The 12884-nt window shown below is 30.8% G+C and overlaps 1 protein-coding gene across 1 annotated transcript in view; it reads right to left on the bottom strand.

Annotated features, from left to right (window-relative positions):
• Positions 1–12884, bottom strand: part of ss (aryl hydrocarbon receptor spineless) — a 678242-nt gene that overhangs the window by 220330 nt on the left and 445028 nt on the right. Inside the window, exon 3 of the mRNA XM_075370601.1 lies at positions 799–896. Coding sequence (XP_075226716.1) covers positions 799–896 — 98 coding nt within the window. The remainder of the gene's footprint in view (positions 1–798; positions 897–12884) is intronic.

Here is a 12884-nt window from a genome sequence, read left to right as displayed (position 1 = left end):
ATCGGTCGTTTGGTTCTCGCGTGATGCTGTTGCAAACGGACAGACAGATCTCGCCACAAACTTCCGGATTTATATATTAGATGTAATACAGAAAGGTTTTCTTTGTTGGAAGTACAGTTATAATAAACTCTCTTTGTTGTCATTAACTGTAGCAAAATCGAAATACTCGATAGTAAACGTGAAATATTCAGAGTTGAACATTAGATTTTGTTAGGAGATGGAAAACTCCTTTCGGCTGTTGTATCGACATAGGTCATCGTCATAGCAACAAGCCAACATCACCACTACTCCAATCATAACACTACTGAATCATCTCACAACGGTTATATGAAGCCTTGTCATTCGCCAGTAAGTCGTGATTTAAATGTAAGCGAGTGTGATATGTGTCAATTGTGCAAACAGGCAACTGTAATTCATCCAAGCTCCGCCCCTTTCTTATACTCCTATCAAATTGTGAATAATGTGGTTGGTGTTATTAATTAATACAAAATAAAATAGAATTTTCTTCGATATTTTTTCTTCAATAAAAGTAGGAAAAAATAGAACATGATAAACGTATATTTGTAGTTTTTTATGTAATATTTAATCTCTATATTTTTTGAAATGGTTAACCATACGGAATTTATTCCCAATATACGTTTACTATATTTGATTACTTATTTTGTGTTCATATTTGCTTGTAAATGTATACTCAGTTCAACAATTTTTTGTTGATTAAATACGATTTCAACAAAACTAACGATGTAAATATACAACAAATCATTTTAAAGTTTACATAAAAAAAAATTAACAACTTACCTGAAGAAACATATCTCCATCAAGCATTGCGTGGTCATATACGGATAAATCCCCTCTACTTCGATATTGATTCTCCTCCTTTTCCTTGTGCATTGTGACTGAAACATACCATAAGATTTACACATAAATTACAGAATTTAAAAAAAAAAAATATATATATATATATTTATATATATATAATTTAAGTAATATACCACATATATAATGTAAAGATTATCAAATCAATTTAGAACAACATAAAAATGTAAAAGATACTAGTCAAATCCTAACCTTTTTTCTTTATTGTTATATTTATGCAATAATATAAGAACGTTTTTAAACCAAAATTTTATGCAAGAAAAATGAATCATATGAGACCTTTTTTCTTTTTGTTTAACCTCCGGGTCCGCAATTAAGCATTTTTTTCCGCAGAAAGTGAGATGAATGCTTTGTAGCGTGTGTGAAAAATGCCATGTCTGACCGGGATTCGAACCCAGGACCTCCGGGTGAAAGGCCAAGACGCTACCACTCGCGCCATGGAGGCTGGCTAATCATAGGAGACTAGATAAAAACTACAGTCGATTTAGCCTTTAATAAATTATAAATAAAATGGTAAAAATTAAGCTATTTCAAAATATTCTACAATCATTGTAAAAATAATAAAATTGCACATACGTAAAAAAAAATTCTGATAATTATTTTATAATTATAAACATAAATACTGTAATAACGTAAATCTTAAACAGGTCTTATACAGAATTTACTGGTTAATGTGCATTAAGAAATAAAATGCAAATAGAGTTGAATTTGTTTTACTGCTTACCCTGGAGACTTTTGTCTCACAACAGGAATTATATATGTAATATTAGTCATTATGTATATTAATAAAGCAAGGAAGAGAGAGAGTTGAATTTGTACTTTTACATAAAGAATCGGGATTTACGGTCGGAATCGATCTGAGAGAAAATAGAATAAAAACTACACATAAATATTATAACATTACAATTAAATAGAAACGTGATCTAATGTTACAAACAGAATACAAAAAAAAGTTTTATACATTTTGAAATAACAAAAAAATATGCACTGGAAAACAAAAACGTTATGAGATATTTAGTTAGAGATATTTTCATTAATTTTATTAAAAAATGTCAAAACATTCAAATCAAGTAAGAAAAATTATAGAAATTAGTGATTGAAGGGTTAATAAGTCATACTTAAAACCTTTTATTTTTGAGCATTTTACACCATTGTAAAGGTACGTTAGGTTCAAAATAAGGGGTTGTTGTTTATTTAAGTTTTTTGAGAAAATTTTCAAAATTCAAAAGTTTTACAGAAAAGTGATAAGAAAATAAAATAAAGCAACCTTCGTTTTTTTAATGAAATTATGAAACGACTTAAAATTCAAGTAGAAAAAACTGACAACACAGTTCTTTTTTTTTTTTTCATCCTACTCCCTGAGCCAGATCCACAACAATGGAAAGCACAGCCCAGGGGGTTGTCTACTCAAACGGGTCTCCCCGACCACCAACCATAAGTCTAGTTCAACAGGTCAGCCCGCCGGTTAGATCTTTTCATTGCCTGCTTCTAACCCCGAGGGCGGGATATCAAAGCCCGACTGTGTCGTTCCTGGACAACACCCCAGAAGCCGGGACTCGGTCTTGACGCCAATGCCTCTAGTGAGAGTACCCTGTGTAGAGTACTCACAGCGTCTCGGTCTTTTTCGCGAATGGATGAGGGAGTCCCAGTGCCTCATCACTGCCGCCAATCCGTGCACGCACATACGAAAGGCAGCTCCGTAGGGGCTGTCCCTCAACCCCTCACCACACCCATCCCCAATGGCTGGAACCAGAACAAGTTGTAGGACTTTCCCGCTACGAGGCTTTTTTCTGATGCACGTATTACACACACAAATTAATTAAAAATATTTATCATTTTATTTAAATATAATATTTTTTCGTTTATTTCATTCGATGATTCTAACTAAAGCGCGTGAGCATACCGTATTTCACTCATGCGAGTGTGGCGGTACTACCGGCCACTTTAAATGATTTTTTATACTTTAAATATTACTCTATAATTTAATTCTACCGCTCGCCTGTGACGTAACTAAATAGCAGAAGGTTCAAATCCTACTAAAGGCAGTTTAGTCCAGGCGGTATCTGGTTTGGGTTGGACGTTTTCTATAAGATCGCTAATTTTGGTTTTAATGCTTCCAGAAGATCATGAGAAATGATTATTTCGTTATGCGCCAGTTGAAAGTTTTATTAAAGAAAATGTAAAAAAATTGCAAAAATACCCTTTTGTTCTTATGAAACTTTTTTCATATGAAACCATTGTCGTATTGATTAAATTTGAACTCGATAACTGTTTATTTTAGAGAAAAGATTGAGATAGAAAAAAAGTTTTTTTATAAAATTTTACACACCATATTATCGGTCTCAAATCGAAAAATATACGTTTTATTATTGATGCAAAATAGCGATAACTGTAAAAAAAAACAGGATTTTATAGGAAGTTTTTTAAGTACTTATACGTAGGAAATTCAAATTTTGCCACAAAGAACTTTTTGATATGATAAATCAACATACCAAATTACAAAAAAATTGGTCTGGCAGTTTTTACACAATAATTTTGCAATCCAGACTAAAAAAAAAAATTTGTGATTTTTTAAAATTGTGTAGAGCATGAAATAAAGTCTCTAGATACTTGAAAATTTAATAACATATAAAATAGCATTCAAACTTTATATTTTAAAGTAGCTGTAATATTATGCTTCTCGTACGATCGCGAAAAAGATTTATTTGTTAAACTTCTGACAATTAAAAAAGGACAGTTAAACGAAGTGTTTCTCTACTAAAATTTAAATAAGTGTATTAATATTATAGATAAAAGTATCAAATATCATTAAAATTATGTTAAATTAATTATTGTAGAAAATTACTTAAACGGGCGCGTTTAAAGATAAAACTTTGTTATGTATATTAGCGTAAACTTGATTAAAATAATTAGTAAGTACATTGTTTCTTTGTTCAATGTTCGTTGTTTTTAATGCGTGATTATAATCTAAATAATGTAACCTTTGTTATTTAATAAACTTTCATTCTTGGTTTAAAACTAATCGAGCAAAAATTTAATGTAAATATCAAGGAAATGTGCAAAATTTTGGATCGACGTCAGGGCACTTACACATCCTTTCTAATCACTAATGAGTACCATGATTCTACTTTCGGAAAATTGTGACGTATCTTCGCATTTCATATCACCCAGACCTCAAAACCACCGTCAGCTCAAAAGTTTATATATATATATATATATATATATATATACCTGCTTGTGGCCACGACAACAGTCGTAATTTTGCGCCAATCATTTTCAAATTGTTTCTTAAAAATAATTCGTCCCAAAATCTCGTTTGAGTTCTTTAACGGTTAAAATCGGACAATGCGGGTGAAATGGGGGGGTTTATTAAAAATATATATATATTGCTATAACATTTCTATTAAGTAAAATATCGAATTCGTTTAAAGTTCCTACTACTCTTTGGATAAGGGCCTAAAACTCGTGTAAGTTTTTTGACATCACCAATCAATGGCTCAGGGGGTGGAAAAATTGGATTTTAAACTCACAAAAAAATATACCTCCCTTAATAGGTGCAGTATCTAATTGGTTTAAAGTGGTTGTTAGTCTTCTAAACATTACCTAAAACCTTTGTCTGAAACAATTTTTGATATGAATAACCCTTACGGCAAGGATGACTAAAATGTAGCTGGAATTGTAAGAAGATGGGGTCATATGCTAAATATGTAAAACTTTTTTCATATGAAACCATTGTCGATTAAATTTGAAGATTTTCTTAACTTTAAGGTGGTAATCTTTTTTATTTCCTACTTAGCACCGGTGAAATCTACCTCCGCCTTCCGGCGTGCCGAAAGGGATTTTTTGTTAACAATTCACATAACCGGGTTCGACATTTTCTTATTTGAAACATTTATCAATATTTTCCGTTTTAACTTCTTTTTCATCGCCTGAATTTAATTTACCTAATTTACAAAAAATAAAAGCTGTTACGTTTTGTTTTAATCTATATAATTTATATGAAAACCACTCTATTTAAAATACACTAAATTTTTTCTCGTACACAATTTTATAGGATTCGATTTTCTCGTATCGTTATGATGTAATCAGTTTTTAAAAAAATGATAAATTCCTTATTTTTCTTGTTTTTGTACACGATTTTTTTTTAAATTATGAATTAATTCACCACAGAAGCTTACAAAGAAGCATTTACGTTGGGAATGTGAAAATGTAAATTTTTAGCGTATGAAAATTACTATGCCTGACCGGATTCGAACCCGAGACCTTTGCATGAAAGGCTGAGACATCGGCAATTTGAAAAAGAGATCACTTTAAGCTAATATTTTAAATGTAGTTTTAATAAGTATATTAATAATAGTTATTATTATGTTTAATAAATTGATATATTTAAAAAATGTTTTCCATCATACTAATATATCATAATATTTGATTAAGTGAGTGGGCGTTTTCTAAACGTAGGATGGCCTTTTCAGGTAGGCCAAATATAATATCAACCATTATTAGTAAGTATGATTTTATGTTACTGCCATAATAATAAAATACACGTTACATTGGCCTACTTTCAAATACTATTTTACGTATGTTTTTCCTTCGACCTCATATTTTAGGCATTTCTTTAAATAATTTAATTTAACTTCATATTAAAAAAAAAATATTATTTTTCCAATCTTCACCAGATAAGGCTTACGACAGTTAACTGTCGGAAAATCAGAGCTTATTGTACCGTTGATTCATATCTGTGCTATATTTCTTGTATCAATTTAATTAGCACTTTTGTAACAATCATTTCATCAAAATCCAATCCTAGCTATTTGAGTAATATCCTAGCTCCTCCATCCCAGTAAACTACTCCCCATCCTAGTAAAATCCTAGCTCCTAGCGTTGAATAACAGTTTTTTCTCCGTAGCTTTCTTTTCTCTTTTTTTATTATGTTAACAAGAAACCATTTTTATCAGATCGTAATTCATTGATTATTTGATTGTTTGGTTCGTGTATCTCTCTGTTATATAATGAGGAAACGTATCTTTGTATGTTAGCAAAAGTCTCAAGAATCGCTACAAAATTTCAGTAGTAGTTTCATTATGTAGCCCGGAGTGTTATAAGCTATATTAAGATGAAAAATGATTTATTAAAACATGTAAATAATAAACAATCCGTTACGGTGCTGTACTTCTCGTTCTGGCCACTAGGTAGCGAGCCGTTAAATTCTTATGGCGAGCCGCTCCCAAGATATTTCTCAATACAGATATTTTCTAGAGGTCTTAAAGCCCTCTAGAGGTAATTTTTGTTTAGAGGAAATTGAAGACAAGGTTGTAAATCTTGGTGAAAAGCATTTCTGTGATTTCGGCTTACGAATACCAATTCGTGAACACGATAATGGAAATCCCTATGATACAATGTACCAGAATTATTTTAATACCAATGAATCAAGAGTATCAACAGTACATAAATATTAATCTTTCTGAACTGGTACCAGATTCAGCGCCTAGCATTTGATTTCACCACTCACAATATCCACACTGACAGAAAAATATTATTTTTTTTTGGATGCTCCTTGGGGCACTGGGAAACCCCTTTTGATTAATCTACTTCTCGCATCGTTCGATCGACTGATAGTTTGGTTTGCAACATTGTCAGGTATCGCTACGACTCTCCTCGCTGGTGGTAGAACTGTTCATTCAACTTTTAGATTGTCGTTGAATGTATCATTTAGACAAGTCAGTTTTCTCTCTTTGTAAAAATGATCCTTTTGGTAAAATTTTCCAATCTACAAAATGTATGGGATATGATTGGACTAGATTCATCGAGCTCATGTTGAAGCGGTCAACCGTATTCTCAGGGACCTTAGGTCATGCCATAATTTGATGGGAGGCATACATTTTGTGAGATTTTCGGCAAAATTTGCCAGTGCGGGAAAATTTACGGTGAATGCACTTACCGTAAATACATATATTTTTTCACTTTCAGCAAAGGATCAAAGATAATAAGGCGGAAGGAAGAGGGAGAAAGACGAAAAAGAATAAGAGTATTAATAAACATTAGGAAAGAAAAATATTATAAAGAAATAAGAAAGATACTCATAGCCGAGAAAAAAAAATAGCATTCAGTTGTACCTGTTAAAAGAAAAATATACCAAAGTAGAAAATAGAAGTCTTATCCAAGATATCCTCAAAATCTACTAAAACACCTGGGATTTGCTGGGATTTTTGATGTTATCCATTTTTATCTGATTATACCAGGAATGGTTGGTTGTAGGTAACAAATACCTATGAATAGATACGTAAATTCATATTCATTTTTATAAATACTTAAAAGATCGTTTAAAAGAAGTTTGATGTTAGGTTCACTTACAACAGCAAATAAATTTAAAAAATTATAATTCAAAAGAACTTTTATATTTTTGTCTTTTTATGTGACCGCTATTGAATCAATCTTTATGCGATTTGGTATCATTGTGATAGTAATTTATGTTTATAATTCTGATTATGTATTTTGCGACTGAAGCCGCGACGGGAAATCTAAAAACCAATTTGTGGGTCCGGTCTACTGAACAAAGTGTTGCTTTGAAGAAATTACAATAAACTGATAGTTTTTATAAATTGAACAAGTTTTAATTTTTATTTATCATTATTATTCTCACAAGCATAAGTTTAATGAAGATAGTGGGATCCAGGAGGGTGAGCCTCCTGGCTAGACGGGAAATGTAAGTCTTCATATACTTATGTACTCATATTGTAATTCATATAGCGCGAGCGATACTAGGGGATACTAGGGATACTAGGATACTAGGGGATACTAGTTACTTATAAAACTACAAATTAATTTTTATTTCTAAAATTTATAGCAAGGTTTACGTCTAATATACCTTAGTTTATCGTTGCGTTTCAAGAAAAACATCTACAGTATTTCTTTATTAAGTAATAATATATATGTATTTATTAAAATCCATATGTTGTGAGCTTGATTATAAAGATCACCGTATAAAATTTAGAATTCAACATACAAAATTACAGATTTATAACATTGCAATTTAACCAATACGTTTTATATAAAATTTTAAAATAATAAACATTAAAAAAAAAAAAAACAGTTTCATAAATGACACAAAATAAAAGGGTGGGGCGTAGATATAATATTATTCTATAGGTTCAAGATAGGTTGTAATAACAACTAAAGGAACAGAAGTTAAAGAATGACTAGCCAAAAATGTTGACTAGTGTATTAAGTTGTCAGGTGTAGCTTATACATATATATATATATATATATATATATATATATATAACGTGCCACGTGCCATTTAGGCTAACTAATGTCTATTATATAAATGAAATACGATCTAATAGCTTCTTATACATATATATATCGACACAATTAATCATTATTCTTTTTATTTGCGGTTATTGTTGGTTACCTTTACACAGTATTACCGCCAGATAAAAGTATTGTTGTACAATTAACTTATGTATATATCTACTGTTATTTTTTTTTGTTTTTTTAATTCAAACTCCTCCTTCTTTCGGTAGTTTAACTCTTATATGCTAATGTGAGTTTGAATAATGTTAAAAGCAGATTAGATTATCTAATATCGCTGAGTCATAGATTCAATATTATACTAATCAAAAATTCACCACCCATTTAACTACCGTTGAATTAATATGTATTTTAGTTAGACCGCTATACAGCTCACCTTTTATTGAAACAGGGGGTTATTAAAATATACATATTCTACAGTAATTATTCAAATACGATGAACACCTATCTTTTTTTAATTATAAAAATATTTATCAACGAAATACTGTTAGTTTAATTTATGAATATAATTCTTTGAAGATGTTATATCAAAAGTAAAACATTTAAAAGGTGTAGTTTACATAAATATTAATTAACATTTTTTAGCAATAATTTAAAAAAAAAAAATTATTTTTTAACTAATTAATTTATTGTAAACGTAATTTGACAAATTTTCAAAACATATAATTAATAGTAAATTTAATAATAATAATAATAATAATAATAAAAAAACAACAAAAAAAAACAAATAATTGTAATTGATTATTAGCTAACCCGAAAATTGGAATATTTAAAATAACATACTCTTATTTTGCTTCAAAAATTTGAAACAGATTATCTGCACATATAAATGAAAATAGGGGTTCACTTATTTTCAGAGGGACAGGAAAAATGATTTTTCTGGTTTGTTAAGGGTATGTAGAATATACATTCTTCTTTTTTAGAACTTTAGGGTAGTTAAGCTTATAATTAATTTATTATTATTTGTATTGTTGTTCTAAAATTACATAGAACGTATTTTCCTTGTTTCACTATTTTATATTATATTGGAAAGTGTAGTATAATATTATTAAAATTTATTTTTACAGTAAAGTAGTTAAGGAAAAAAATACTAATTTGACTGATACAAGAACTATAGGCCATTATCAAGGTAGTTATGGTAACCTCAACTCTGAGTAATTCCTTTGAAGTATTTAAATTCCAAAAACAAATATATAACTTAAAATATAAATTGATAGCAAATTTTTTTAAATATATTTTTTATTTATAATCGCATGAACAATTAGTCATTAGAGACTTATCAGTGTAATGTAACTGTACTGGTAAATCTGTAGTCTTGAACAAACTCAGGCCAACCATTCTTGAGGCCACTAAAGAACATACGATGTAGTATTCAAATCCATATAAGGCAACTACTTTTATCAGGGCTTGAACCTGAGAACTTCGACTTTGAAATCAGCTGATTTACGAGGTAATTTACCATTAGACCAACCCAGTGGGTTAACAAATATTTAAATGATTAAATATTTAAGTATTTATAAATGTAAATTGTAAACATCTAGTTAGCGGATTTAAAAAAAAAAGAACGCAGTGGTTATCTAGAAGTGCAATTTTTTGTGGTGGTCTGAAAAGATACGGAAAGCAAGTAAGTATAGCTTGTACAAGAGTGTTATTGAGAGCATTTCATTTTACGGGTCAGAAGCTTGGGAGATTAGTAAAAGAGATGAGGAAAGGTTGTCGGCTGTGGAGATGGATGTGCTACTCAGGAGTTATGGAGTTTCTACAACGCGGTGCGTGAGAAATGAGATCAGAAGAAGAATTGGGGCAACCAGTACAGGAATTGATGTTTTCTAGGGAAGAAGATTATAATGGTGATGGCCTAGGTGAATGTTGGAATGAATTCAGGAGAGAAGAAGAAACGTTAATGACCTCCAAAGCAATGGATATCTGGAGTAATAGAGAGAAGGAATTTGGAGGAGGAAACTTGGCGGGAAAGAAGAGTTGGGCGATTGGAATGTGAGAGACGACCTTTAAACAGTAAACAGTAAGCGAGTAAACACTCGCTTAGAAGAAAGAAGAAATATTTTAGGCTATACAGTAAAGTAATACATGTTCACTATATTGCAAAAAAAAACCCGAAATTCTTTAAATAATAAAAATAAAAAAATATCCGTTTCTGATAAATAATATAAAGCGTTATTATTTATTAAAAAAATAAAATAATAATACTGAAATAAGAATAGAAAGTTTAACTTTAAATTTTAAATATTAAACTGAAAAAAATTCTCAAAAGAAATCTTATGGAAAATACTTGGCCGTGATTTTAAAACTAATATCTGAATTTCAAAAAAAAAGAAGAAAACTTCTGCCAGGCAGCCAGAAAAAGAATATACTTTGTTAAAATCTTTAGAACGAGAAAAATTAACAGATTTTACTGAAAGAAAAAAAAATAAATTGGATTAAAGCAATTAAACATCTAAAAGATGTGGGAAGCGAAAAAAAGGTACTTTAAACAGGGATCTCTGTAGAAAGTTAATTTATTACCATCAGTTTCAAGAAATAGAAAAAGAAGGCAGTAATGGAAAGAAATAGACGAAAGAAAGGAAAAAGAAAATGAGTCAAATTTATAACTTAAACCACGAAAAAAACTCTGGAGAAAATTATCTTAACGCAACATAAATACCTTAAAAAAATAAAAACAAATTAAAACACTGTTTGATAATTAATATAATCTGCCCCAGCCTGATATTATTAATTTTCGAATTAAAAATTACTATTTTAGTAATTTTCTGTTTCCAGGATACCGGAAAAATAATAGTTAATTTAATAATTAATAGATAATTTTCAATAATTAACTTAGTAAATTTATTGATTCCTGCAAGTGAGGCTAATTTTTTAAACAAAATTTATTAAATAAATGGAATACATTAAGGATAATTTTCTTTGTTATGTTATATAGACCTTATTCAATTTGATTTATATTACCTTATTCAATTTAAAAATAAATAAAAAAGTATTATTTTTTTTTATGAAAGAGCGGACATCAACAACTACGGTCACTAGCCCGGTGGAAATTGGTAGCTTATGAAAAGATATCATGCTGGACCAGGATACGAACCTGGAACTTCTGCACGAAATGCCGATACGCTACCGACCCAGCCACGGAGGACGGCAATAGTAATTTTTGTTACTGTTAAAAGTAATGCTTGATACCTTTAATCTCCATATTTTAATCCCGGCAAACGCAGTTACTTTTATACGGATATGAATACTAGATCGTGGATATCGGTGTTCTTTGGTGGTTGGGTTTCAATTAATCATACATCTCAGTAATGGTCGACCTGATACTTACTACACTTCATTTATATTCATTCATTTCATCCTCTGAAGTAATACCTTACGGTGGTTCCGAAGGCAAAGAGAAAAAAATAATTTCCATATTTTATTCCTAATATGCTATATCAGTCAGTCTGATAACAAAAAAATAAATAATCAATAATAAAAACGATTTTATGTAAAATATTTAAAATTTCATTTAAAAGGTTTTATTATTCTGTTTATATACAGAGTGTCCCATATAAAACGCAACCCATCAATCACTCATCCATGAAATTTCAAAAGCCAAGCTTACTCCCCTACTCGTTACTGAAATGGACTCGTCCAACATCTGAACATCGCGGCGACGCAGTAGAACAATACCGATAGTAACAACAATGCAATCATAACGTTCATTGTATTGCTAGAGACAAGATGTTGTTTTCTCTAGATGAACGTGCTTTCATTGTTGAGTCGTATTTCAGTACGAAATCAGTGGTTGCAGTGCAAGATTTGTTTCGCCATAAGTACCCAGATAAACCAGCTCCTAACTAAACATCAGTATTAAGGTTAGTTGCAAAATTTAGAGTGACCGGTTCTGTTAATAACAAGGAATACAAAAGGTCTGCGTCAGTGTTGAATACAGATACAGTCACTAAAATCAAAGACCGATTACTCGCCTCACCAAATAAATTGATCAGACGTTTGTCTGCTGAAATTAATTTTTCTAAATCGACTGTTCATCGGGCGACCAAACAATTACAATTACGACCTTATCGCATTCAAACGGTTCATCAACTTCTTGAGCCCGACAAAGAAAAACGGCTACAATATTGTCAACGGTTCCTTCGATTTCTGCGTGAGGGAATTAATGTTATGGATTCGTTATTTTTCACAGATGAAGCACGGTTTCATTTGGATGGCTACGTAAACAGCCAAAACAGTCGAATTTTTTAGCGCTGAAAATCCCCAAGTTTATCACGAAAAACAATTACACCAGCGATATCGCGGAAGAAAATAATGGAGTACACCATTAATGCAGAACGATATCAGGATTATTTTATTTCAGTTCACTGCACTCTTGGAAGAGGAAGACAGATACTGCTACAACATGACGGTCATGACGACATCGCACTACGCAGGTTCAACTTCTGATTTCGTTGAGGAATTCTTTGGTAATCGTGTTATCGGTCGAAGCTTGTGGCCACCAAGATTTGACTGCGGCGGATTTTTTTCTACGGGGTTACCTCAAAGAAAAAGCCTACAGCAACAAACCACGAACACTTGAACAATTGAAAGTCAATATTGAACAAGCTGTATTAAATATCCAACCACAAACCTTGAAATAAGTTGCAAGAAGCGCTGTAAAAAGAATTGAAGCTTGTATTCAAGAAGATGGCGGC

The sequence above is a fragment of the Lycorma delicatula genome, chromosome 7 (assembly GCF_047948215.1).
Source record: "Lycorma delicatula isolate Av1 chromosome 7, ASM4794821v1, whole genome shotgun sequence".
Taxonomy (NCBI): domain Eukaryota; kingdom Metazoa; phylum Arthropoda; class Insecta; order Hemiptera; family Fulgoridae; genus Lycorma; species Lycorma delicatula.
This window is presented reverse-complemented; position numbering and strand designations above follow the sequence as displayed.